Raw genomic sequence first — 27,752 nt, forward strand, 5'->3', positions numbered from 1 at the left:
GGAAGTGTTCCAGGCCAGATTGGGTGGGCTTTGGAGCAACCTGGACTTTTGGAAGGTGTTGCTGCTGGTGAAGGGGTGGGATCAGTAAAAAAAACCACAAGTGCTCTCAGGAATGAGGAAGAGGATGAGGAGGAGGAGGATGAGGTGACAGGCAGGGAGGGGGATTAGCGTACCCCAAAATCTTTTCTCTAATAGTTTTCATCGCATCATTAAGAGGGTTAGCAGTAAGAAATGTGGATGATAAGTGCTGAAAACCTGTCTGCAAGCAACTGCTGTCCTTCCCTTGGGCAGTAAGAACCTGAATAAGAATGACAAAAAACGGGAATTCTTGGGTCAGTTGTGCTTTCCTTGGCCATGGGGAGGTTTTGATAATGATCCCAAGAGCTCTTCCCACAATGGGAGTTGTTTCTGAGAACCACCCAGCTGACTCCCCAGCACTGCCAGCATTCCAGTGCCACCAGCACTACCAGCATCCCTCTGCTGCTGGAGGGACCATGACCCCACAGGGAACAGAAAGGAGGAGTTGTAGAAAGCTGTAGGGAGAGGGAAGGCAGTTGGCGAATGTCCCATGGGAATTAAAAGGAATGTCCTCCTTCTAATCAGAAGGAAATGAGGAGCCATTCACACAATTCTCCAGGTGGACTTTCTTACAAAAGCCACTTCCTCTGTGGCCAAAAAAAAAAAGCCATCATCAAGATAACCCTGAAGAACTGGAGCTCTGACATAGTCAATGATGCAATTTCCAAATCTCCTGTGACTCCACCAAGTCTTGGGGAGGAACACTGTGACAGGGCACAGAGAGGAGCCAGTGGGACAGGACTGGCGACCTCCTGGGGATCTGGGCATTTTATCCTTCATGTTACAGACCTGGGAGGATTCACTTTACCGTACGGATCCAAAAGGAGCAAGAGGTGCTGGGAACTGCCACTGATCTGGACAGACACCCTTTGGCTGCTGCTGCCCCACACTCAACAGGTCAGTGCAATGTTTGCCTTCCTCCCTACCTCACCTGCCTCTCCTCCAGCAGCTGCTCTGTTCCTGCCACCCTCTCCCTGGGACTGCAGTGTCCTCCCCAGCTCCTCCCTCCTCTGCCCTGAGCTTCCCTTCCACATCTTCGCCTGAACATCCCAACCCTCCCACCTCCCTCTCCCACCCTCACCATTTCCACTGGCTATTTTCCTGCACATCTCACTTCTCTCCACTGAATCCTTCCCACTGCAGGGAGCTGCTGAGGAGTTGCATGGTCCATCCCAGGATTCTCCAAGCACTGACTCCCCATCCACTCTGACCACCGTCAGCGGCCACATCCCACCACCTGCCCAGTGTCCATCCATGGAGGTGATCGCCATGTCCCCATCTCCCTCCTCACCCACCGATGGAGATGATCCGTGTGGAATAGATGTCACCAGCGTGGCCAAACACAGTGTCACGCTGCTCATCTGCCTTTGTGGGCTGGCTGGGAAGAGGGCTTTCCTCCACCAAGCCAGCATCAGCAGCTTCACCCACTTCATGAACTACCTGGCTTTTGCTGACTTCCTCCTCCTCCTCCTTGTGGTCCCTTCCACCCTGCTCTTCCTGCTGGAGGACGTGTTCTGCTCTACTCTCATGCCCCCCATGTACTTGAGCTTGCTTTTCCGGCTGTCGCTGCTCTCCTATCAGACAGCACTGTTCTGGTTGATGCTCATCAACATCCAGAGCTGCCAATCCCACCGAAACCAGCAGGTGCTGATAGCCCTGCACAGGGTCTTCTTCTTCATTGTCATCGATTTCATTGTAACAGTGACTTCCCTGTGGCTGTCCCAAGGGAACTACCAGGAAGTTCGCATCTTCTTGTACATCTTCCTCCTCCTCCTCTTTGCTGCACCCTTGGTCATTTCCGCTACAATCCTCTTGATTACATTCATCTTTGGTTCCCAGCAGGAGCAACCCAATATGCTCGATCGCATTATCTTCTCCACTATACTCTGCTCCTTCCCCCTCAGCCTCTGCATTCTCCTGCAGCAGCTTGGCTACACCAAGGTGTCCTCCCAGGTGCTTTTCCTGTTCACCTGCATCCAGAGCAGCATCAAACCCATCATCTGTTCCTTGCTGGAGATTTGCCAGAGACCCCACTTGGAGTGATCCCTGTGGCTCTTCTTCCAGAGGGTCTTTGAGGAACCAGAAGAAAACACTGCCAGCAGCAATGATGCCACCATGGACGTGGTGGTCTGAGCCTGTTGACCCCTCCCACTGTGCTGCTGAAGTATCCTGGCACAGTGGATGAGGGTTTCCTTGAGCTACCTGATTAAGAAATATCCACAGGATCACCTTCTCATGCTCCAATCTCACATGAGAAGGGAGCAGGGGCATTGCCATGTGTGATGCGAGAGCGATGCTCTGCAGGAAGCACATTGGAGCATGGCTTTCCTCCTCCCTTCCAAGTCCTAAAACACTATTCCTCCAAAGGAATCCTTCCTGACACAGCTGTGATCCCAAAATCCCCTGACACCTGGTTCCTGCATCCCACTGCAGTCTGATATCAATAAACACCATCCTGAAACCTGAGCTGCCTTCATCCTGTCTGCCAGCACTTGCTGCCTTCCTCTGGCTCCTGCTGCCAGCCGGGAATGGGGGTGGAGGGAGGGGTGGAGGGGACACAGCCATGGCTTGTGCTCCCTGCAGCAAACATGATCCCGAGTGCCCAGAGCTGGGATGGCAGCGGCACAGCCGGCATGGGCGGGATGGCCCAGGGGCTCAGCATTCCCTTCCCAGCTGCTCTCTGAGTGACACAGCAAAGATCTCCCTGGTCCCGGCTGGAGCAGGGCAGGAGTGGGGCTGTCATGGGGAAGGTGGCCCTGGGGGAGTCTGGGTGTGTCGGAGAGGTCAGGAGGGGTCAGGAAGGGTCTGGATACTTCTGATCCCAAATGTCTTCACTGGAGAGCAGCAAAGCCCAACAGGGCATGCTCAGAGCTAGGGAGCAGCTGGGAAACCTGCAGGATGGGATGGGATGGGACGGGACGGGACGGGATGGGACGGGACGGGATGGGACGGGACAGGACGGGACGGGACGGGACGGGATGGGATGGGATGGGGTGGGATGGGATGGGATGGGATGGGATGGGATGGGATGGGATGGGATGGGATGGGATGGCATGGGATGGGCAGTGGTTTGGAAATAGGGATGGGGAACGATACCAAAAGGTGCTGGAATAAATTTTCTATGAGAATGGGAAGCGTTAGGAATCAGGAATTCTTTACCTGCACAGGACACACAGATGGATCTCTCCTTCTCTGTCTGTGGTGAGACTTTACAGCAGGGGTTTTATCCATTATAACCATACATAGTCATTAAAACTTGTTTCTAATCTAATACCTAAACAGCACAATTTCTGTGCATCTACTCCCTCCTGGGAGTCTGTCATGGTATCAGCCTCACCAAATGCCAGGCACTCATGGCAGCTGCTCGCTTGTTCTCTCCTCGGCCACAGCCTGGGACTGCTGACAGCTCTCAGCGTGGAGCACTGTGTCTCCATCCTCTGCCCCATCTGGTATCGCTGTCACCGCCCCCGGCACCTCTCGGGTGTCATCAGTGGGTCCCTCTGGGTTCTCATCGGGGTTTTTGTGTCCTCCCTCTATGTCACCTACACCTTTACTAAAGAGTCTGCGACCATCCTTGCAGGTGTAGCCCTCACCATTGCCGTGGTTTTTTCCCTCATGATGTTGGTTTCCAACCTGTTCCTGTTCCTCAAGCTCCGCTGTGGCTCCCAGAGGAGACACCCAGGGAAACTCTTTGTTGCCATCCTGCTCAACGTCCTGCTCTTCTTCACCTGCGGCATCCCTTTCTGTGTGGAGGTTTTCCTTAATGTTCCTGATTCTGGCAAGCTATTCCCAGAAAACACCTCCTTTCTGCTGGCATTGCTGAACAGCAGCCTCAACCCTGTGATTTATGTGCTGGTGGGGAGCTGGCGGCGGCGGCGCTTCCAGCGCTCCGTCAAAGTCGCCCTGCGGAGGGTGTTTGAGGAGAAAGCCAGGAGTGAGGAGGGCAGCCATGGCCCTGGGGACACTGCTGTGGTGGAGGTGGCAGTTCTGTGAGGCACTGCTGGACAGGAGGCACCTGGAGATGTGCCATCTCAATGACACCCACAAATATGGGACCATGGGGGCACATGGCTCTGAGCTCAGTCCTGTTCCTGTACTCCCTGTGAATGACCCTCATTGCCTCAGCCCCAGGGAATAAACTCATTCTCCTTTGGCTCAGCAGATGAGTTTCATGGGGTTTTGAGAGCTCTCCTGCCTGGACAGAGTGTGACAGGTTAAGCCCTGGGGACACATCCAGCATGGGGCGGCAGTGATTTCCCAAATCTCTGCAGGGCTGGGGCCTCTAGATGGCAGGAGAAAGGTAAGGATGTCACAGAGCATCCTTCCCTTTCTCTCGGGCAGAGCCAGGCCTCCATTCCCAGCTGATAGGGAGAGAAACCAGGTAGGGCTGCAGAACTGGGGAAGGAACAGCAACATTCTCTTGCCCTTTACATGGGTATTTGTCACATTCTTTAATTCTAGAAATGATTAATTCTGAGTGAAGTGCAGGGACGATGGTGAACTCCACTGAGCCCTTGTGATTGTAGCCAAAAAGGGCTTAAATTACGGAAATTCACATCACCAGATGCTTGGGCCATTTAATTGTACAGAAATTAGGGGGTTATGCTGCTGTTCTGCAGAATGGGGCCATCCTCTGGTTTCCCAGCATCAATGTCCAAGGAAGCCTTTCAGCACCTCCATCCTGAACCTGCCCGCCTTCAGGAGGAGCTGAACAGTGACTCTGCACAGCAGCATCAGCCAAAATCCAGGTTATACTAATCTTTTTCACTTTGTTATGAAAACTAAATTAGATTTCTATTGATTTCTTTTGTCTGTTTCCCACATGGCAATGCTGACACCAAAATCTGTTCAATAACCAACATCTAGGCTTTGCTGCAGAGCATGTCCCTGGAAACAGTGTCCAAAAATTCCTCATTTCTCTATTTTTTTTTCATTCTAAAGCATCTGTCTTGTCTGAAGAGGGCAGGTACCTGTCTCATACCAGAGCTCTTCCTAAGGCACATTTCTGCAATGTTTGGGATGATGTTGACAGTGCCAAGAGCTCCTCATTTCTCCTGGGCAGCAGACACATCTCTTGCTCAGGGGAAGTTGTCCCTCCTTTTCCCACTGCCTCAAATCCAGGGGAAAGCAACATGCCACAGCTTCTGGAAAGAGAAGTGAGAGTGAAAGCCGTGCATGGTGAGTCATGCTTTGGAGACACGCATGAGGTTAAAGATTGAAAAATCATTTATTAACAGAGTTGTTAATGATTAACAGAACAGAGCAACTTCCACACCTGACAGGGATTTTCTCTCCCTGTCTCCCGTTTTCCTGTCCATTGGAAAGTAGAAACATTCTGAGGAGCAACCTCTTGTCCAGGAAAGGACTCCCATCAGCCAGGGAGTTTTTCCCAAGGCAAGTGCAGAAGGATCATGACCCTTCCATGTATTTTTCTAGCTCCAAGCACCTTCCTTGTCTCCAGTGTCACCCAGGCCACTCCCTGCCCGAGCTTCTTGTTTTCCGTGGAATCATAGAATGGTTTGGGTTGGAAGAGACTTTAAACACCATTCTGTTCCAACCCCCTGCCACAGTCAGGGACACTTTCCACTAGAGTACATTGCTCCAAGCCCCATCCAAGCTGTCCTGGAAAACATCCAGGGATCCAGGGGCAGCCACAGCTACCCTGGGAAACCTGTGCCTGTGCTTCACCACCCTCATATTCCCAGCTTATCCCTCAGATCCTTGACAGCAAGCACTGGCAGACAGGGAGGGGAGAGAGAACCAGAGAAAATGTCACTACCCCTCAACACGCTCTTTTCCATGAAAAGTCCCATTTTCCTTCCCTCTCCCTCTTTCACACAGAAAATCCTGCCTTTGCCAAGTCTCCAGGCAGGCCCAGTTTCATTTTACCCCTGTTCCCCTTGTTTTCCCCAGAGGAGGAACAGACACACCTCAAGTGGAGCCAAACATTGAGTCACAGTTGCAACATGAGTGGAGCTAAAACCACCCACACAGCCTGGAGAAAATGGGAGGATCCAGCAGAGGCACTTCCAGCTCCAACCCCTTGTGCTGACGGCCCCCAAGACAGTCCACAAACTCAGTGTGCATTTTGGGAAAACTCTTCCAGAGCCAATCCCAAACATCTGCCCACTCGTCTGGGCAACAGAGGTCAGTGTGAATTTTCCACACCTCAGTCTTCCCGTGTGTCAGGACCTGCTAGAGATGGACAGGAATCACCCAGGAATTGTTCTGCACTGCTGTGCCAAGATTTCTTATCCACCTGGAATGTATTTTGCTTTTAATGTTGTGAGGCACGGGCAAAGAACTCTTTGCCTTCAGAAATTCTTCCTCTCCCCTTTTATCAGCTTCTCCCCCAGCAGGCTCACATGATGCAGCTGCAAGGGGAGGGAGAGTCTGTGCTCCTCAGCACAGCCACCCCCTTCCAGGAGCAGGGTGACACCTCTGTTTGTCACCACAGGCTTCACAGGGCATCACCTACCTCCCTGTGGCTTCACTGAGGTCACTGAGCTGGGGGTGTTCAGCCTGGAGAAGGAAAGGCTTCAGGGAGACCTTAGAGCCCCATCTGGTGCCTACAGGGCTCCAGGAACTGGAACTCCAGAAACTGGAGAGGCACTTTGGACAAGGGCCTGCAGTGACACAATAAAGGAGAATGGCTTCCCACAGCTGGATGGCAGGGTTAGATGGGATACTGGGAAGAAATTCTTCTCCTATGAGTGTTGTGAGGGCCTGTGGTTTTTTTTGACCCTGGCCCAATTCCAGACACCCTTCACTCCCCTGTGCTGCTGGACAGAGAGGAGAAAACAAAGGGTTCATGAGTTGAGATAAGGACCAGGAGAGAGCTCACTCAAATACCATCACAGGAAAAACAGGCTCAGCTTAGAGATATAAAGGGAATTTATTACTCACAAAATGAGAGCAGGATAATGAAAAGTAAAATAAGCCATTAAAAATACCTTCCCCCCCCACCCCTCCCTCCTTTCCAGCTTCACCTCCTACCCCAGTGGTACAAGGAGACAGGGAATGGGAGTTATGGTCAGTTCATCACCCAAGACTTCTCTTGTTTCTCAGGGAGAGGAGTCCTTCCCCTGTTGCACCATGGGGTCCATCCCATGGGAGACTGCTCTCCATGAACTTCTCCAGCTTTAGGTCATCTCATGAGCAACAGTTCCCTGCAAACTGCTGCAATGTGAGTCCATCCCATGGGGAGCAGCACCCCTCCAACTGCTGCAGTGTGGGTCATTCTTGTACAGGGTGCAGTCCTTCAAGGACAGGCTGCTCTGGCATTGGAGCAGAGCCCCTCTCTCCACGGGTTTCCCACAGGATCACAGCCTCCTCCCAGATATCCACCCACTCCAGCCTGGGCTCCTCCACAGGCTGCAGGTGAATCTCTGCAACCCCATGGACCCCATGGGCTGCAACGGCACAGCTGCTTCACCATGGTCATCACAATTGGCTGCAGAGGAATCTCAGCTCCAGGGCCTGGAGCACTTCATCCCCCTCTTTCTTCACTGCCCTTGATGTCTGCAGAGCTGTTCTTCTCACATGTTCTCACTCCCCTCATCTTTTGCTGGAATTAAAACAACTGCACAACACCTTTGATTTCTTCTTAACTCTGTTTCCAGAGGCATTACCACCATTTCTTGCTGGCTTAGCCTTGGCCAGCAGCACATCCATCTTGAAAGCCACCAGGGATGGGCTCTGCCAGACACTGAGGAAGCTTCTGGCAGTTTGTCACAGAAGCCACCAGTGAAGCCCCTCTGCTAAATCCAAGCTGTATTGGGTCTGACTGAAGTAAAGGTCACAGCCCTCACAGTGGTGTGCTTGGAGTCAGTAGCTGTAAGGGTGCTGCTAACAGAGCAGTGTTTTGGCTACTGCTGAGCTGTGCTGTCCCTCTGGCATTCCTTCCCCCATCAAAGGGATGGGAGTGGGCAAGATCCTGGGAAGGGACACAACCAGGCCAGCTGACCCAGATTAGCCAAAGGAGTATTCCATACCATTATGGCACCAGCTCAGATATATTAAGCTAAGGGAGAGAGGAGGAAGGGGAGAAACCATTACGCATGCCGAAGCCCTGCTTCCCAGGAGGTGTCCAAGCATCACGTGCTGATGGGAAGTAGAGATTGACCTTTTTCCCTTAGCTTATGTGAGTGCATACACTTCCTTATTTCCTTCTCTCCCTGTAATAAAGCTGCCTTATCTCACCCACTGGTTGTTTTCCATCAGAAAGATGCTCAGCTGTACTTCTTGGGCCGGAAAGGAATAAGGGAGTGTCCTTACAAACATACTGCTGGTAAGATAAGACCTGAGTCTGCTGGTATGATAAGACCCATACTGAGAGATAGACAAAACAATGGGAAGGATTTCCATTGGAATTCCACTGATTGACCTGCTCAAGACTGTGTTAATAAACTCCAACAACAGAGACATAAGAAAAAGAAGAAGGGGGGATGTATATTAGAAGAGTGTTTGCATTAGGTGTTTCGGGAAGTCTGTACCTCTCAAGTACCTCAGCCAATGGGGAAAGAGAGAGGGAAATGTGACCAGGAAATTAGGATAAAACGAGGCTGCATCCTCTAGCAATTGGAGAGACCCGATGAGAAAAGGCCCATGACCTCTGCCTTTATTCATCAATAAAGTTACAGGACTCCTCTGTCTCCTATTTGGACATAAACCTCTGGTGTTTGTGCATTAATTTTCCTGACAGGTCCAGGGGAGGTTTGGCAATGATCCTGATGCTCTTCCCAGATTGGGAGTTGTTTCTGAGAAGCACCCAGCTGCCTCCCCAGCACTGCCAGCACTGCCAGCACTGCCAGCATTCCAGTGCCAACAGCACCACCAGCATCCCCCTGCTGCTGGAGGGACCATGACACCTCAGAGAAGAGAAACCAGGAACTGTAGAAAGCTGTTGGGAGAGGGAAGGCAGTCAGATAATGGGACATTCTGCAGGGAAGGAGTGTTTCTAATGAGGAGGAAATGAGGAGCCATTAGCAAAATTCTTCATGTGGAGCTTTCGATTAAAGCCAATTCCTTTGGAGGTAGGGGGGAGGTGTGGAAACAAGATAAATAACTCCGAAGAAGTGAAACTCTGATGTAGCCAAAGATGCAATTTGCAAGTCCCTTGTGACTCCACCAAGTCTTGGGGAGCAGCACCAGGGAAGAGCACAAAGAGGAGCTGGCAGGACAGGAGTCGGGACCTCCTGCTGATCTGAGGACTTTCTTTTCAGGTTACTGTCCTGGGACAATCCATTTTAAGATATGGATCCAAAAGGAGCAAGAGGTACCTGGAAGGACCACTGATCTGGACAGACACCCTTTGCCTGCTGCTGAACAGGTCAGTGCAATGTTTGCCTTCCTCCCTACCCCACCTGCCTCTCCTCCAGCAGCTGCTCTGTTCCTGCCACCCTGTCCTGGTGACTGCAGTGTCCTGCCCAGCTCCTCGCTCCTCTGCCCTGACTTTCCCTTCTGCATCTCCTGCTGAACATCCCAACTCTCCCACCTGCCTCTCCCACACCATTTCCACTGCCTTTTTTTCCCTGCACATCCCAGTTCTGTCCAATGAATCCTTCAGTGCAGGGAGCTACTGAAGAGCTGTGTGGTCCATCCCTGGATTGTCCAAGCACTTACTGTCCATCCATTCTGACCACAGCCAGGGGCCACATCGACCTGCCTGCCCAGCGCCCGTCCATGGAGGAGAGCACCATGTCCCCACCTCCCGCCTCACCCATCAAGGAAGACGATCTATGTAGGATAGATGTCACCAATGTGGCCATAGACAGTGTCATGCTGCTCATCTGCCTGTGTGGGCTGGCAGGGAATGGGGTTGTCCTCTGGTTGCTCAGCTTCCACATCTGCAGGAATCCCATAACCAACTACATCAATCCTATCACCATCTACATCCTGACCATGGCTGTTGCTGACTTCGCCTTCCTCCTCCTCATGGTCCCCTCCACCCTGCTCTTCCTGCTGGGAGACAGGTTCTGCTCCACTGTTGTGCCCCCAAATTACCTGAGGTTCCTCTTCCAGCTGTCCCTGTTCTCCTACAACCTGGGGCCATGCCTGCTGGCAGCCATCACCATCGAGAGATGCAGCTCCATCCCCTGCCTGCTCCATTGCCGCTGCCACTTTCCCAAGTGCCTTTCAAATATCGTGAGAGTCATGCTCAAGGTCATCTCTAGTGCTGTCACTATTGCAGTAGATTTCATGTGCGACACTGTGGACTATGAGTTCTTCAAGGAGTTTCTCATCACCATAAATGCCCTCAACCTCCTCCTCTTCGCTCCCTCATTGGTCATTTCCAGCACAATCTTTTTCACTAAGTTCAAGTGTGGCTTCCAGCAGCGGCAAATCAAGAGGCTCGACATTGTTATCTCCCTCACTGTCCTTCTCACTCTCCCCCTCAGCCTCTGGAATTTCCTGCAAGAGTTTGGCTATAAATCTGTGTCCCAACAGTTTGTTTTCCTGCTCACCTGCATCCACAGCACCAGCAAACCCTTCATCTATTTCTCTGTGGGGAGCTGCTGGAGGAACTGCTCCATGGGATCTCTCAGGGACTCCCTCCAGAGGGTCTTTGAGGAGCCAGAGGAAAACACTTCCACCAGCAATGATGCTGCCATGGACACGGCAGTCTGAGCCTGTTGGTCCCTCCCACTGCACTGCTGAAGGACCCCAAGAAAGTGGCTGAGATTTTCCTAAAGTCACCTGATTAATAAATATCCACTGGATCACCGTCCTGTGAAGGTGTAATCCCACAGGAGAAGGGTGCAGACGAATTGCCATGGGAAATGTGGGATGGATGCAGGGAGTACATTGGAGCATGGCTTTCCTCCCCCCTTCCAAGTCCTAAAACATTTTTCCCTCAAAGGGATTGTGCCCCACATGGCTGTGATCCCAAAATTCCCCTGGCATGTGGTTCCTGCATCCCACTGCAGTCTGATATCAATAAACAGCATCCTGAACCCTGAGCTGCCTTCACCCTGTCTGCCAGCGCTTGCTGCCTTCCTCTGGCTCCTGCTGCCAGCCGGGAATGGGGGTGGAGGGAGGGAGGGAGGGAGGGGACACAGGCATGGCTTGTGCTCCCTGCAGCAAACATGGTCCCAAGTGCCCAGAGCTGGGATGGCAGCGGCACAGCCGGCATGGGCAGGATGGCCCAGGGGCTCAGCATTCCCTTCCCAGCTGCTCTCTGAGTGGCACAGCAAAAAATTTCCCCAATGTATTTTATTTTTAATGTTGTGTGCCAGGGGCAAAGAACTCCTTCCCTTCAGAAATTCTTCCTCTCCCATTGTTTTGGCTTCTCCCTCAGCAGATTTGGATGGTTCAGCTGCAAGGGGAGGGACAGTCTGTGCTCCTCAGCACAGCCACCCCCTTCCAGGAGCAGGGTGACACCTCTGTTTGTCACCACAGGCTCCAAAGGGCATCACCCATCTCCCTGTGGCTTCACTGAGGTCACTGAGCTGGGGGTGTTCAGCCTGGAGAAGGGAAGGCTTCAGGGAGACCTTAGAGCCCCATCTGGTGCCTACAGGGGCTCCAGGAGCTGGAGAGGCACTTTGGACATTGGCCTGCAGTGATGGGAATAGGGGAAATGGCTTCATACTGCCAGAGAACAGGGTTAGATGGAATATTGGGAAGGAATAGTTTCCTGTGAGAGGAGAGGGTGGAGAGGTCCTGGCCCAGGTTCCCAGAGATGCTCTGCCTGCCCCAGGGTCCCTGGAAGTGTTCCTGGCCAGGGTGGGTGCGGTTTAGAGCCATATGGCCTAGTGGAAGGTGTCCCTGTTGGCAAAGGTGTGGCTGCTCTGGCTGCTCCAGGATACCTGGAAATATTCAATCTGGTCTAGTGGAAGGTCTTGCTACTGGCAAAGGGTTAGTAAAAACAATCAAAAGTGCTTCCAAGATGGTGGAGGAGGAGGAGGAGAGGAGGAGGTGAAGGGTGAGCTCCTGGTGAAGGACGGGAAAGGGGATAACAGTACTCCTAAATCTGGTCCCTAATAGCTTGCATTGCATCATTAAGGGGATTAGCTGTAATTAATGTAGGCTCAAAGTGCTGATAACCTTGCTGCAAACAACTCCTTGCTATCCTTCCCTTGGGCTGTTAAGAGTCTACACTGCAATGGAAAAATGGAAATTCTTGGCTCAGCTGTGCCCTCTTGGAGGGGAGGTTTGGCAATGATCCTGATGCTCTTCCCAGATTGGTTTTAAGAAGCACCCAGCTGTCTCCCCAGCACTGCCAGCACTGCCAGCATTCCAGTGTCACCAGCACCACCAGCATCCCCCTGCTGCTGGAGGGAACATGGTCCTTCAGGGAAGACAAATGAGGAATGGCAGAAACCTGTAGAGGGAGGGAAGGCAGTCAGAGAATGCAACATTCAGCAGGGAAGGAGAGTTTCTAATGAGCAGGAAATGAAGGGTCTTTAGCAAAATTTTTCATTTGGAACTTTTGATAAAGCCAATTCCTTTGTGGGGAAAAAAAAATAAACAAAAGTCAAGGTAAGTAATGCCAAGGAAGTAAAGCTCTGACATAGCCAAAGATGCAACTTCTGACTCCCCTGTGACTCCACCGAGTCTTGGGGAGTAACAGGACAGGAGATAGATGTTCTTCATGTTACTGTCCTGGGAGGATTCACTTTACCATATGGATCCAAAAGCAGCAAGAGATGCCAGGAAGCACCACTGATCTGGACAGACACCCTTTGCCTGCTGCTGCCCCACACTCAACAGGTCAGTGCAATGTTTGCCTTCCTCCCCACCCCACCTGCCTCTCCTCCAGCAGCTGCTCTGTTCCTGCCACCCTCTCCCAGTGACTGCAGTGTCCTCCCCAGCTCCTCCCTCCTCTGCCCTGAGCTTCCCTTCCACATCTTCGCCTGAACATCCCAATCCTCCCTCCTCATTCTCCCACCCTCATAATTTCCATCACCTTCTTTTCCTGCACATCCCACTTATCTCCACAGAATCCTTCCTGCTGCAGGGAGCTGCTGAGGAGCCGCATGGTCCATCCCAGGATTCTCCAAGCACTGACTCCCCATCCAATCTGACCACAGCCAGGGGCCACATCCCACTGCCTGCCTAGCGTCCATCCATGGAGGTGAGCACCGTGTCCCCACCTCCCACCTCACCCACAGAAGGAGATGATCCGTTTGGGGTAGATGTCATAGACAGTGCCATGCTGCTCATCAGCCTCTGTGGGCTGGCTGGGAATGGGGCTATCATCTGGCTCCTCAGATTCTCCATCCGCAGGAAGCCCATTACTGTCTACATCTTCCACCTGGCCATCACTGACTTCATCTTCCTCACCATCTTCACCCTGTTCTTCCTGCTGGGGGACAAGCCCTGGTTCAGTGTTGTGCCCCTAAATTTCCTGAGGTTCCTCTTGGTGCTGGCCCTGTTCTACGACATGCTGGGGCCATGCCTGCTGGCAGCCATCAGCTTCGAGAGGTGCAGGTCCACATTCTGCCCGCTCCGGTGCCACTGTCACCATCCCCAGCACCTGTGGAAGGTGGTGAGTGCCATGCTCATGGCCTTCTCCCTCACTGTCATTCCCACGCTGTTTTCACTGTTCCAGTTTGATGAGAATAAGAAATTAGCTGTGTTTGTTCACTTCATGGCCATCCTACACCTTCTCGTCTTTGCTTTCTCCACCATCATTTCCACATGCCTCTTCATTAAGGTCAAGTGTGGCTCTCAGCATCAGCAACTTGAGAGGCTCGACATCATTATCATCCTCATGGTGCTCTTCGGTCTCCCCACTAGCATCAGCAATTTCCTGTGTCAGCTTACCTACGTCCCTCTGCCCTCCCATGTTGTTTTGCTGCTCGCCTGCATCCACAGCACCAGCAAACCCTTCATCTACTTCTCCGGGGGGAGCTGCGGGAGGCACTGCTCCATGGGGTCCATCCGGCTCTCCCTTCTGAGGGTCTTGGGGGAGCCAGAAGAAAACACTGCCTGCAACAATGATGCTGCCATGGACACAGAGGTCTGAGCCTGTTGATCCCTTCCACTGCACTGCTGAAGGATTACCAGCACAGAGGCTGAGGATTTCCTTGAGTCACCTGATCAATAATATCCACAGGATCACCCGCCTGCACTAAAATCCTGCATGAAAAGGCAGCTGGGGTGTGTGGGATGGATGTTGTGCAAGGAGCACATTGGAGCATGGCTCTTCTCCCCTCTCAAGGGTCCTAGAACAATATTCTCCCAACAGGATATTTCCCAACAAGGCTGTGATCCCCAAATCCCCCTGGCATGTGGTTCCTGCATCCCACTGCAGTCTGATATCAATAAACAGCATCCTGAAACCTGAGCTGCCTTCGCCCCATCTGCCAGCACTTGCTGCCTTCCTCTGGCTCCTGCTGCCAGCCGGGAATGGGGGTGGAGGGAGGGGTGGAGGGAGGGAGGGAGGGAGGGAGGGAGGGAGGGAGGGGACACAGGCATGGCTTGTGCTCCCTGCAGCAAACATGATCCCAAGTGCCCAGAGCTGGGATGGCAGCAGCACAGCCAGCATGGGCAGGATGGCCCAGGGGCTCAGCATTCCCTTCCCAGCTGCTCTCTGAGTGGCACAGCAAAGATCTCCCTGAATGTCTTTCTTTTTTAATGTTGTGAGCCAGGGGCAAAGGACTCAGAAATTCTTTCTCTCCCGTTGTTTCAACTTGTCACTCAGCAGGCTCAGATGGTGCGGCTGCAAGGGGAGACCGTGGTCCTCAGCACAGTCACCCCCTTCCAGGAGCAGTGTGACACCTGTGTTTGTCACCACGGGCTCCACGGGGCATCACCTCCCTCCCTGCAGCTTCGCTGATGTCACCAGTCCCACCACATTTCACACCTTCCTAAGAGTCCCACCACATCTCACATCTTCCCACCACATCCCACACCTTCTCACCAGCCCCACCACGTCCCACACCCTCATCCCAACCTCCCATCCCACTCCCCCACGCAGCCCACACACCTCCTGTCCTTCCCATCCCTCCCATCCCCATCCCTGAGTCTCTAGTCCCTCCCCATGGGATGCTCACCCCAGAAGGTTTTGGGGTCTGTTTCTATGAGACCCCTCTCCAGAGCTGTAGCCATGGTGTCCAGCCCCTAGAGAAGCGGGAATGGCTGGGAGCAGCAGAGACACTGCTGGAGCTCCTGGGTGCAGCGGGTCAGGACTGTTGGTCACTGCCTGGGGAAAGGTGGCCCCAAGGGTGAAGGGTATAGAGAGTTTTGGAGGGAATCAGGAGGAGTCTTGAGTTTGTTGGAGGCATCAGGAGGGGTCTGGAGGTAGTTGGAGGGGGTCTCGATGCTGCCAATCACAAATCTGCCCACTGAAGGGCAGCAGAGCCCAACAGTCCAAACATTCAGAGCCAGGGAGTGGCTGGGGAACCTGTAAGATGGGATGGGATGGGATGGGATGGGATGGGATGGGATGGGATGGGATGGGATGGGATGGGATGGCATGGCATGGCATGGCATGGCATGGCATGGCATGGCATGGCATGGCATGGCATGGGAAGGGGGATGGGGAGTGATACTGAAATCAGCTGTAGTAAACTTTCTAACACAATGGGAAGCATTAGAAAACAGGCATTCTTTATCGACAGAGGACACACAGATGGATCTCTCCTTGTTTTGTGTGTGTGGTGAGTTGTTACAGCCGGAGTTTTACCCATCATCAACATTCATAGTCAATAAAATGTGTTTCTCTATAGGCCTCATCTATTCAGCAATCCCAGAGGGGATAAAAACATTTATTTTCTATGTTATTTACCAAATCCTCTCCCTTTTTTTGACACTATGCTTCTTGTGGGCAAGTCCCAATACTCCATTTTCCAGCACAAAGTGTTACAACAACTCTAACATGGAATCATAATACAAGTAAATGCACACACTGTAATGATTACAATGACTGCCATGAAGCCTTTTCATAGCAGTTTCGAATCTGGGAGCCATGAAGTGAGCCAGTGCCTTCAAGAAGAATTTTTTTCTTCCTGCCACTCTTCTACTGCTCCTTCCATTGAGGCAATTTCTGCCTTTTTGATTCCAGAACAAAGGTCCTTTGCTGTTCAGCTTTACCTAGTATGTGTAGTTAACAAGACTTGGTAGGGTCCTTTCCCTTTCAGCTGGAAGGGTGCTGGGTCACGGTCCTTGAGGTACATGCAGTCCTGATTGGAATTCTTGTGCTGCTGTGTTCAGTCCCATTAGTCTGGTGATGACAAATGTCCACTGTAAATCCTGCAATGTTTCACCTTAAGAGAATCCTTTGCTGATTTCTTCTATAACTGCCATCATTTTCTCTTTAGTTATTACCTGCTTTTTCTAAAATCTTTTTTCAATCAATTTTTTCTGCCCATGCAATGTTAAAGAGTTTACCATATCAAAATCCTCTGTTCCCTGGATTTTCTGTAGTTTTATTCTAATATCATCTGAGGATTTTCCTATGAAAAGAGGAGCCAGACGACTTTTGCCTTCCTGCCAAACTTTTTCTTGTCTCTATTGCTTTCTTATCTAAGCCTGCAGTGGGTCTTCTCAGTCCTCTCTACACAGGACTTTGCAGCTAGATTTTAAACCTTTTTTTCCCTTGACCATCTAAATGCTGTCTTGGTTTGAAAGACAGGGTCTGCCAAGGAAGGCGGGAACCTCCCTTAGAATGGAGAATATGACCCCCTTCCCTCTGAATTATTATAACTTTGAAATGAAGGGGCTTTCAGGCAAAAGATATGGGGAAAGGAATAACAGTTTGTAACTAGTATTTATAACAAGGCAGTAATACAGAAACAACGGTTTGAGCTGACAAAGTCAGAATACACCTGCCACCCTGTTGGACAGTGTGGGGGTAGCGGTCCAGTTAAATTGTGGCTGCAGTCCCGTTGGAGTGATGGATGTGGTCTGTCACTGTTGAGACAGGCACGACATTCACATACAGACACGTGCAATGGCTCCAAGCAAAAGAAGGAACTACATTTATTCCCATGAAGTCTCTTTTATACTGTTTTTCAGCATTTGCGTTACACATTTATTGGTTCCTAACTCACTACAGTACAATATTGTTGGTTACCTACAATAAGCACACATTCTTACAGAATAACAGACTTCCTAATGCTGCCTCAGCTTCTGCTCTTGTTGGTTTTGCTTCTTGCTTCTGTTGACTGTAGAATTCTTACGGGTATGAACTGATTGCATCAAGGTCAAAGTCTGTGAACTCGCCAGACTAATTGTCAGTTCTCACAGTGGTCTTGTTGAAGTGGTGATCCCTGAAGAAAGGTCTAGTCCATCTCTGCAGATCCAGTGGAAAAAGTGTTGCACTGTTCCAAAGCCTCAGCTTATATGCAGGTAGGAATGTTCAGTTTCTCCCTTCTGGGCAGGGCATCCCACAATGGGGTGATGGAATTCTCTGAGTCATTCCTGGACAACTTGATTGCCCCTTAGCAGAGGTAGCCCCTCCGGAAGGTGCTCTCAGGGCTGAGTCATGCTGAAGGTAAAGAACACTGGTCCACCTGTTTTTAACAGCTTATGAGGAAGGTAATAGAATACATACTTTTTGGTCAAAACTTCCATGTAACCTAAGACAAATGCCTAGAGAGGACTTGTCCCATGCTACAAACAAAACACCAACATTTAATCCTTTTCTCTATGTTGTCCTTCTCTGAAGCCAAACCAAAAGGATACAAATCTACTACAACACCTTTGCTATTCACACTGATTTCTCAAAATTAAAAACATTTCAGAATCCGTCAATTCATCCCATTTTGTCCTCAAAACAAGAAGAACATCAGTTGTAAAAAAGTGTTATAGTCCAAGGTATCATTTTGTGGCCACTTTTCTCCCAACTCCAATTCATACAAAAGCCACTACTGATCAAAACAATTAATTAAATTCTCCCTGGCAGCTGTTCCATGAGGAAGGGCCACCAATCTTCCTCCAATGTTTCAGCATATCCCAGTGGTGATTTTTTCAAAATACCATCCCTGTGGGTCCCTTTAGATTGATCTGATCCCATAATGAGAGAATATATTATTTAATTTCCAAAACAAGCCAGGTTCCAAAATACAAAAAAAACCAAGTGAACAAAAAACCCCAAAAAAACAAACAGAAAAACCCCAAAAACAAAAACAAACAAAAAAACCCCCAGGTTACAATAATACCAAAAAACTAAGTTACAAAAATACAAAAAAAACAGGTTTTAAAAAGACCAGTTTCAAAATACCAAAATAATTACATTTCATATTACGAGAATATCAACTTGCAAAAGAGCAAAACAAACCAATTTCAAAATATCAAATTCCAAAATACCACTTTTCAGGTGTCATATATGGGCAGGCTTCCCACACCAGAAAGAATACCTTATTGCCAAAATGAGATCTTAACTGTGTTCCAAATGAATCCAGGGGAATCTGTAGTTTTCTCCAGGAAAGCCCACAAAATCCACAGGACCCCTTAGATTTCACATGAGATCAGGCAGCTCTCCTACCTGGGAAATAATCCCAAAATGGGCAGGAATAAACTTTCTAACACAATGCAAAGCATTAGGAAGCAGGGATTCTTTACCTGCACAGGACACATGCAAGGATCTCTCCTCTGTGTGTGGTGAGACTTTGCAACAGGGGCTTTATCCATTAAAACCATACATAGGCATTAAAGAATGTTTCTTATCTGATACATAAACATCACTTTCCTATAACTAATTCCATGCACCAACCTCCTCCTGGGGTTCCTTTGATGATCCTGCAGGTTCATTAAGAGGGATCTCTGGCAGTTGTACTCACTGAATGCTTCAATATTAAAGGTGACCTTGCCATGAACTTTTCCTTTGGCCATGCATTATTTCTTCTTCTTACAGAACTTGTCCCAAAACCACTGCACACCTCCTTATCTGTTTCTCTACCACTTCCAGCCACATTTGTCATCCAGTGTCCACACCTTTACAACCTTTTATCTTTTTGACCACTTGGTTTTTCAGCAGCTTCAGGGAAGCTGAATATTTTTATTTCATGTGTTATTTACCAATCCCCTGCTGAATATTCCAACCTTCCCACCTCCCTCTCCCACACCACAATTTCTACAGCCCTCCTCCCCTTCACATCTCACTTCTCTCCACTGAATCCTTCCTGCTGCAGGGAGCTGCTGAGGAGCTGCATGGTCCATCCTGGGATTCTCCAAGCACTGACTCCACATCCACTCTGAACACAGCCAGGGGCCTCATCCCACCACCTGCCCAGCCTCCATCCATGGAGGTGAGCACTGTGTCCTCAGCTCCCATCTCATCCACTGAAGGAGACAATCCGTGTGACACAGACGTCACCAACACAGCCGTAGATGGTGTCACGCTGCTCATCAGCCTCTGTGGACTGGCTGGAAAAGGGGCTGTCCTCAGGCTCCTTGGATTCAGCTTCCACAGGAACTGTCACTGTCCTTTTGTCACACACACCTGAACACACATGCACACATGGATAGTTCTTTGTTGTGCTGCTCCTCAATATTAAATCTGGTTTTTACTGATATCCTTGCTGGTGGTTTTGTGCCTTCAGAAATTCTTCCTCTGCCCTGGCTTTGGCCTCTCCCTCAGCAGGCTCTGATGGTGCTCCTCAGCATAGCCACCCCCTTCCAGGAGCAGGGTGACACCTCTGTTTGTCACCACAGGCTCCACAGGGCATCACCCATCTCCGTGTGGCTTCACTGAGGTCACTGAGCTGGGGGTGTTCAGCCTGGAGAAGGGAAGGCTTCAGGGAGACCTTAGAGCCCCATCTGGTGCCTACAGGGGCTCTAGGAATTGGAGAGGCACTTTGGACAAGTGCCTGCAGGGATGGGAATAGGGGGATGGCTTCATACTGCCAGAGAACAGGGTTAGATGGAATATTGGGAAGTAATTCTTTCCTGTGAGGGTGCAGAGGCCCTGGCACAAGATCCCCGAGATGCTCTGTCTGCCCCATCACTGAAAATGTTCCTGGCCAGGGTGGATGGCTTTTGGAGCAATCTGGTCTGGTGGAAGATGTCCTTGCTAGCAAACAGGTGGTAAAAACAAATGCTCCCAGGACTGAGGAGGAGGAGGATGAGATCCTGGTGAAGTGCTGGAAAGTGGATAACAGCATGCGTAAATCTGGTCCCTAATAGCTTGCATTGCATCATTAAGGGGATTAGCTGTAATTACTGTAGGCTCTAAGTGCTGACAACCTTTCTGCAAGCAATTCTTTGCTGATCTTCCCTTGGGCTGCTAGAGTCTACATTACAATGGAAAAATGGGAAATCTTGTCTCAGGTGTGCTCCTTTGGGCCCATGGGAGGTTTGGGCAATGATCCTGATGCTCTTCCTGGAATGCGAGTTGCTTCTTAGAAGCACCCAGCTGCCTCCCCAGCACTGCCAGCATTCCAGTGCCAACAGCACTGCCAGCATCCCTCTGCTGGAGGAAACATGACCCCTCTGGGAAGAGAAACCAGGAACGGTAGAAAGCTGTTGGGAGAGGGAAGGCAGTTAGAGAATGGGACATTCTTCAGGGAAGCAGTGTTTCTAATGAGGAGGAAATGAAGAGCCATTAGCAAAATTCTTCATTTGGTGCTTTTGATAAAAGTCAATTCCTTTGTAGAGAAGGAAAAAACAACAAAACAACAAGATAAATAATCCCAAGGAAGTGAAGCTCTAATGTAGCCAAAGATGCAATTTCTGACTCCCCCGTGACTACACTGAGACTTGAGGAGCAACAGGACAGGAGATAGATCTTCTCCTTCGTAACTCCTTCGTCAGTACTCCTTCGTGTTACTGACCTGAGAGGATCCACTTTACTATATGGATACAAAAGGAGCAAGAGGTACCAGGAACTGCCACTGATCTGGACAAACACCCTTTGCCTGCTGCTGCCCCACACTCAACAGGTCAGTGCAATGTTTGCCTTCCTCCCTACCCCACCTGCTTCTCCTCCAGCAGCTGCTCTGTTCCTGCCACCCTCTCCCGGTGACTGCAGTGTCCTCACCAGCTCCTCCCTCCTCTGCCCTGTGCTTCCCTTCCACATCTCCAGCTGAATATCCCAACTCTCCCAGCTCTCCCACTCTCACAATTTCCACCACCCTCCTCCCCTGCACATCTCACTGCTCTCCACAGAATCCTTCCTGCTGCAAGGAGCTGCTGCGAATCTCTTTGGTCCATCCTGGGATTCTCCAAGCACTGACTCCCCATCCACTCTGCCCTCAGCCAGGGGCCACATCCAACCATCTGCCTGGCGTCCATCCATGGAGGTGATCACTGTGTCCCCAGTTTTCACCTCTCTGACCAACGTTCCCAGTCTGTGTGGAATCGATGTCACCAACGTGGCCATGCACAGTGTCATGCGGCTTCTCTGCCTCTGTGGGCTGCTCGGGAACGGGGCTGTCCTTTGGCTCCTCCACTCCCGCAGGATGCGCAGACACCCCATCAGTGTCTACATCTTCCATCAGGCCTCCATCGACTTCTTATTCCTCACTCTGGTCCCTTCCACCCTGAACTACGTGAGGGAGGACATGTACATCCCTCATTACCTGAATCGGAATTACCTGATGATGGTCATGCCTCAGTCCCTTTTTTACTACAACGTGGGGCTGTGCCTGCTGACAGCCATCAGCATCGAGAGGTGCAGGTCCATCCTTTGCCCACTCTGGTGCCACTGCCACTGTCCCCAGAACCTGTCAGAGGTGGTGGATGTCTTGCTCACGGCCATCATTGTTGCTTTCATAGTCACACTGAATCCCCTGTGCCTGTTGCACGAGCACAAGAACAAGCACTTCCAGGTGTCTCTCATCTCCATGTACATCCTCAACCTCATCCTCTTTGCTTTCTCCATGGTCATTTCCAGCACAATCCTCTTCATTAAAGTCAAGTGTGGCTCTCAGCAACTGCAACCCAAGAGGCTCGACATCATTATCTTCTTCATGGTGCTCTTCGGTCTCCCCTTCAGCCTCTGGAATTTCCTGCAGCAACTTGGCTACACCTGTGTGTCCTCCCATGTTGTTTTGCTGCTCGCCTGCATCCACAGCACCCTCAAACCCTTCATCTGCTTCTTGGTGGCAAGGTGCTGGAAGAACTGCTCTGTGGGGTCCCTCCAGCTCTCCCTCCAGAGGATCTTTGAGGAGCCAGAAGAAAACATTTCCAGCAGTAATGATGCTGCCATGGACATGGAGGTCGGAGCTTGTTGATCCCTTCCACTGCACTTCTCAAGGACCCCAAGAAAGTGGCTGAGGGTTCCTTTGAACCACCTGATCAATACATATCCACAGGTTCACTCTCCTGCACTGTAATCCTGTAGAAGAAGAAAATGGGCATGTGGCAGTGATGCTCTGCAGGGAGCACATTGGAGAATGGCTTTCCTCCCCCCATCAAGGGTCCTAGAACAATATTCCCCCAATGGGAACCTTCCCTGTACAACTGTAATCCCAAACCCCCCCCCCAGCATGTGGTTCCTGCATCACACTGCAGTCTGATATCAATAAACAGCATCCTGAAACCTGAGCTGCCTTCACCCGGTCTGTCAGTGCTTGCCACCTTCCTCTGGCTCCTGCTGCCAGCCAGGAATGGGGGTGGAGGGAGGGAGGGAGGGGACACAGGCATGGCTTGTGCTCCCTGCAGCAAACATGATCCCAAGTGCCCAGAGCTGGGATGGCAGCGGCACAGCCAGCATGAGCAGGATGGCCCAGGGGCTCAGCATTCCCTTCCCAGCTGCTCTCTGAGTGGCACAGCAAAGATCTCCCTGAATGTCTTTTATTTTTAATGTTGTGAGCCAGGTTCATTGACTCTTTGCCTTCAGAAATTCTTCCACTCCCATTGTTTTAGCTTGTCTCTCAGCAGACTGAGATAGTGCAGCTGCAAGGGGAAGGGGAGTCCGTGCTCCCCAGCCCAGCCATTTCCTTCCAGGAGCAGGGTGACACCTGTGTTTGTCACCATGGGCTCCACAGGGCATCACCTCTCCCCCTGTGGCTTCACTGAGGTCACCAGTCCCACCACAGCCCACACCTTCCCACTGTCCCACCCCATTCCAACCAGCCCCACCATGTCCCACACCCCGTTCCAACCTCCCATCACACTCCCCCATGCAGCCCACACACCTCCTGTCCTTCCCATCTCTCCCATTCCCATCCCTGAGACCCCAGTCCCTCCCCATGGGATGCTCACCCCAGGCTGCCCCATAAGGTTCTGGGGACTGTTTTTGGGACACCCCTCTCCAGAGCTTCACCCACTGTGTTCAGCCCTCCAGCCTCACCTGGAGAGGAGCAAGAGGCAATGGCAGGATGGATCCAGCAGCATTTATTGGGGTGGAGGAGCAGGAATGGCCGGGAGCAGCAGAGACACTGCCGGAGCTCCCGGCTGGAGCGGGGCAGGAGCAGGGCTGTTGGGCACTGCCTGGGGGAAAAGGGCCCTGAGGGTGGCGGGTCTGGAGGGAATCAGGGGGAGTCAGGAGGCAGCTGGGGTTTGTTGGAGGAGTCAGGAGGGTTCTGGTGTTTTGTGGTGGCTTAGCTTAGCTTAGAACATTAGCAAAGTATCTCTTACATCTAAAGAGAAATTTAAACTTCTCAAAAGCTGTTGTAGTAGGCCTGAAGAAGTGTTTGAGGAGTGGGGAATGGGACAAAGATGGCTCTTGCGTGTCCTGAGTGAAAGTTCTGGAAGTTTTTCATCAAGTCCAGCAGAGCCAATCTCTGACGACTCTAAAGGTGATAGACGTGCTGCTGGCTAAGTGTAGGCCAATTAGAGGTGCTGAATTCACAGCTCTGTGAAAACATATTTGAGAAAAAATCAAAACAAAGTAATCGTGCAGTTTTTTTTAGCTAGAGGAGGAGGAGGACGTAAAAATATGTGAAGTGAGAACAGCATGGAGACGCCAGTCAGTGAAGAAGGTGGGGGAGGAGGTGCTCCAGGCACCGGAGCTGAAAACCTTCTGCTAGCTGTGGTGAAGACCATGGGGGGAGCAGAACGTCACCCTGCAGCCCATGGAGTCCACAAGGATGCAGAAATCCACCCACAGCCCATGCCAGAGGGGCAGGTGGATGCCTGGAAGGAGCTGTAATCCAGTGGGAGTCTCCTATAGAGAGTTAAAGCTGCAAAGGCCTTGCAAGGGAGAGAAAGGCCTTGCTCCTGGGATGGAAGCAGCCTGGCCTCGGCTTGGGCAAGTCTGCACAGCACCCTATGGACAAGAGGACTCATATTGCAGCAGAATTCAGGCGGGATGTTGCTTGTGAGATTAGACCCATGCCAAAGAAGTTCCCAGAGGACTGTCTTTTGTGGGAGAGACCCTGTGGCTAAGTAGAGGACCCCTCTCCCTGATGGACTGACCAGAGAACAAACCCCTCACCCTGCCCCCTGCCCGTGTTGTTGGTTTGGAAAGAGGGAGGGAGGTGAGCCGAGAAACGGTTTCTTAAGAGGGAAAGAGTGAGAGAGGAGAAACTGTCTTCAGAGAGAGAGAGAGATAAGTGGAGATAAAAAGTATTTGTAGTAGAAAAATTGTGGTGATGAATAGATTGATAGACCTGCTCTATAGACTAAGAGAATACTCCACACCCTGCCCCCTACCCGAGCTGTTGGTTAGAAAGACGGAGGGGGATGAGTGAACAAATGGTGTATGAAAACCTTATTTTTACCTCTCATTTATCCTCTGACTCTGTTAGGTAATTAAATCCCTTTGCAACTTTAAGTTTGAAGCCTGTCTGCCCTTCTTCTGTGTGTCCTCCTACCAATGTCCTATCTCACTTAACTCATTAATTTGGTGTGTTTAACAGGTTTTTTTTCCATTCCCCTCTCCTGCACATCTGCGGCAAGAGAGAGCAGGGGTGCCTGGCCTTTAGTCAGGGTCAAACCCTGACAGGTTTGTTGGAGGGGTCAGGAGGGTTCTGGAGGTGGTCAGGGTGGTCTGGATGCTGCTGATCCCAAATATTCCCCCTGGAGGGCAGCAGAGCTCTACAGGTCATGCTCTATCGCTGCTTTACTTCCTCAGGAGCTATTGCCTAGCAGCGGTGACTGTCCATCCACCAGGGCGAAAACTAGAATACAATGCTTCAATTAACTGACAATCGTTTGCACTTTATTCTGACTTAATATCAGATGGGCAGATCACCTGTTGCAGAACCAAAACATGGATGACCTTTTCTGCAGCATCTTCAGATCTCCTGGCAAGCCCAAAGACAGATTCCCATTAGTGCTTTCTAAAGGTGTTTGAACACAGCCCAGGCATCATCAGTCCATACAATAAAATCTTTATGAACAGTTATAAAAGTCCATACAAAGGGTGCTCTGGTAATCCAAAATTCCCGATCCACCACCCAACCATTCCAAGCAAAACATGCAATTCTCTTACATTAACAATTAGCTCATGGCTAATGCTTGGTTTTCTTTGGCCTCGGAGAATTTCAAAACCCAGGAAGCTCACAGTCTTCTTCATCACTAGGGCCTTCTCTCTCAATCCCCAGTAATAATTTAATTTTCCAAAGTTTAACAATTCAACAGCTGGGTCTCAGCACAGTTCTTTTGTTTTGGTGGCCAGCAGAATATCATCAACATGTTGTAACAGAGCCTCTTGCAGATTAAAGGTCTTCTATTCTTCTAATTCCTTTGACAGTTGATTCTCCAAAACTGTGGGGCTATTTCTAAATCCCTTTCGAAATGCAGACTTGCCTGTGGATTTTCCCACTTAAATGTGAATTGTTCCTGCATGCATGGCTTAGAGGTGTGCAGAAAAAAGCATCTTTTAAATCTATTGCAGTGAACCATTAAAATATTTTTTTATTACTGGGGTTTTTTTTGCCTGATTATGAGTGTATATGAGTTAGCTATCATTCTATCTTATTAATTACTAAAAATCCCTTTCAATATTTCAAATTTAAAGGATATTGGTTATGTCTTACCAGGCCTGTGCCTGACTTTAGTTTGATTCTTACAGGTTCCACTCTTTGATTTTCCAGGAATCTCACTGGCCCACACAATGGGGATTACTGCATCAACCTTTTTTTGGGGGGGTAGGTTCAGAATGGGAAGTCAGTTCCTGCAACATAAAAATTGAAGCTTCTACATATTTAGGGATTTCAGGGATTTCAATGTGAATTTAATTGGACTGAAAAGGGGCCACATTTCACAAGTCCTGATGGCACCGACAACTGTGATAAAGTCATTCCTTAACTCCCCTTGCAGGGTATTTAATACTGCATAACCAGCTCCTGTGTTTACCAAAAACCCCATTTTTCATTCCCCAGTTCCTCTGCCAGGGAAGAAACATCTGGTCCCTCTTCACAAGTCCTCTGCTCTTGCCACGAGAGGGTTTGCAGAAGTGCTGGGTTTTACATGAGGACATTTGCTCTTCTATACTTTTTACAATATCCACATTGATTTGTTCCCACTTTTCCTAATGAAGCTCCAGGAACTCAAACACTTCTCCTGCCATGAGGCTCTCCCCTGCCCACCCAGGGGTGAGAGTCCTTTGCTGATTTCTTTCTGCTCTCATTTTCTATTTAGTTCTGTTTAGTTATTTCCTGTTTGGGTTTTTTTCTTTTTTCAATTCATATGTACTGTCCATGCAGCAGCAAGCAGCTTACTCATATCAAAATACTCAAAACCCTCTGTTGTCTGGATTTTCTGGAGTTTTGTTCAGCTATCATCTGAGGGCTGTCCTAGGAAAACAGGAGCCAGGAGACTTTTACTCTCCTCCCGAACCTCCTCATATTTATTGCTTTCTTATCTAATCCTGCAGCTAGCCTTCTCACTCCTCTCTGCACAGGACTTTGCAGCTCAATTGTAAACCGTTTTTTTCTTTGGCCATCTAAATGCTTAGAGCAGACTTGTCCCATGCTACACACAAAACACCAACATTTAATCCTTTTCTCCATGTTGTCTTTCTCTAAAGGCAAACCAAAAGGATCCAAAGGTACTACAATCCCTTTGCTATTCAGGGTGATTTCTCCAAGAGAAAAACATTTCAGAATCCATCAATTCATCCCATTTTGTCCTCAACACAAGAACAACATCAACTGCAAAAAATATTATTGTCTAAGGTACCATTTTTGGCCAATTTTGACCCAAATCTAATTCATACAAAGGCTGCTGTTGATTACAATATTAAAATAAATTCGCCCTGGCAGCTGTTCCACCAGAGGATCTTCCAATCTTCCTTCAATGTTTCAATGTACATCCAAGTGGTGTTTTTTTTTTTTTAAATACCGTCCCTTTTAATGACTTTAGATTGACCTGAACCCATAATGACAGGATATGTGATTTAATTTCCAAAACAACCATGTTCCAACAAAAAAAAAAAACAAACAAACAAAAAAAACCAACCAAAAAACCCCAACAAAACTAAAACATTAAAAAAACCCAATCAACCAAACAAAAGAAACAAACCAGCGACGCAAAACCAAAAACCAAGACAGGTTCCAAAATGCCAAAAACTGCTTACAACAATACCAAAAATCTAGGTTACCAAAGACAAAAAAAAACTCCTTACAAAAGACCAAAAAACTAAGTTCCAAAAGTACCAAAAAATACCAAGTTTAAAAAATACCAGTTTCAACATACCAAAATAATTTCTTTTCAATCTACCAGAATATCAAGTTCCAAAGAAGCAAAATAAGCCAACATCAAAATATCAAATTCCAAAACACCAGTTTTGGAAGGCATCTTATATGGGCAGGCTTCCCACACCGGAAAAAATGCCTCATTGTCAAAATGCCAAAACTGTGTCCCAGATAAATGCAGGTGAATCACTGGTTTTCTCC

General features: G+C 49.7%; 4 protein-coding genes across 4 annotated transcripts in view; all 4 read left to right on the forward strand.

Annotated features, from left to right (window-relative positions):
• LOC146436968 (mas-related G-protein coupled receptor member A8-like) overlaps positions 1–22,322 on the forward strand; it is a 46,496-nt gene extending 24,174 nt beyond the window's left edge. The window contains exon 2 of the mRNA XM_085063863.1: positions 22,122–22,322. Within this exon, the coding sequence (XP_084919989.1) occupies positions 22,122–22,199 (78 nt within the window). The 3' untranslated portion in view covers positions 22,200–22,322. The remainder of the gene's footprint in view (positions 1–22,121) is intronic.
• The window catches only part of LOC146436962 (mas-related G-protein coupled receptor member X4-like), a 149,860-nt gene that overhangs the window by 66,075 nt on the left and 56,033 nt on the right, over positions 1–27,752 (forward strand). The gene's annotated exons all lie outside the window — the stretch shown is intronic.
• Positions 3,400–5,803, forward strand: LOC146436970 (mas-related G-protein coupled receptor member D-like). The gene is made up of 3 exons (XM_085063763.1): positions 3,400–3,681; positions 3,730–4,012; positions 5,796–5,803. Exons 1-3 carry the CDS (start codon positions 3,400–3,402, stop codon positions 5,801–5,803), a joined length of 573 nt encoding a protein of 190 aa, XP_084919889.1.
• LOC146436971 (mas-related G-protein coupled receptor member H-like) lies at positions 9,447–10,826 on the forward strand. Its single transcript, XM_085063392.1, has one exon. The coding sequence runs from the start codon at positions 9,634–9,636 to the stop codon at positions 10,705–10,707; it is 1,074 nt and encodes a 357-aa protein (XP_084919518.1). The 5' UTR covers positions 9,447–9,633; the 3' UTR covers positions 10,708–10,826.

The sequence above is a fragment of the Lichenostomus cassidix genome, chromosome 5 (assembly GCF_008360975.1).
Source record: "Lichenostomus cassidix isolate B80296 chromosome 5, HeHo_3.0, whole genome shotgun sequence".
NCBI classification, from domain to species: Eukaryota; Metazoa; Chordata; class Aves; order Passeriformes; family Meliphagidae; genus Lichenostomus; species Lichenostomus cassidix.

Coding starts and splice junctions, on each gene's coding strand:
- LOC146436970 (XM_085063763.1), top strand. CDS start 3,400: ATGGTATCAGCCTCACCAAATGCCAGGCACTCATGGCAGCTGCTCGCT. Junction 3,682..3,729: donor TAGCCCTCACCATTGCCGTG/GTTTTTTCCCTC, acceptor CTGTTCCTCAAG/CTCCGCTGTGGCTCCCAGAG.
- LOC146436971 (XM_085063392.1), top strand. CDS start 9,634: ATGAATCCTTCAGTGCAGGGAGCTACTGAAGAGCTGTGTGGTCCATCC.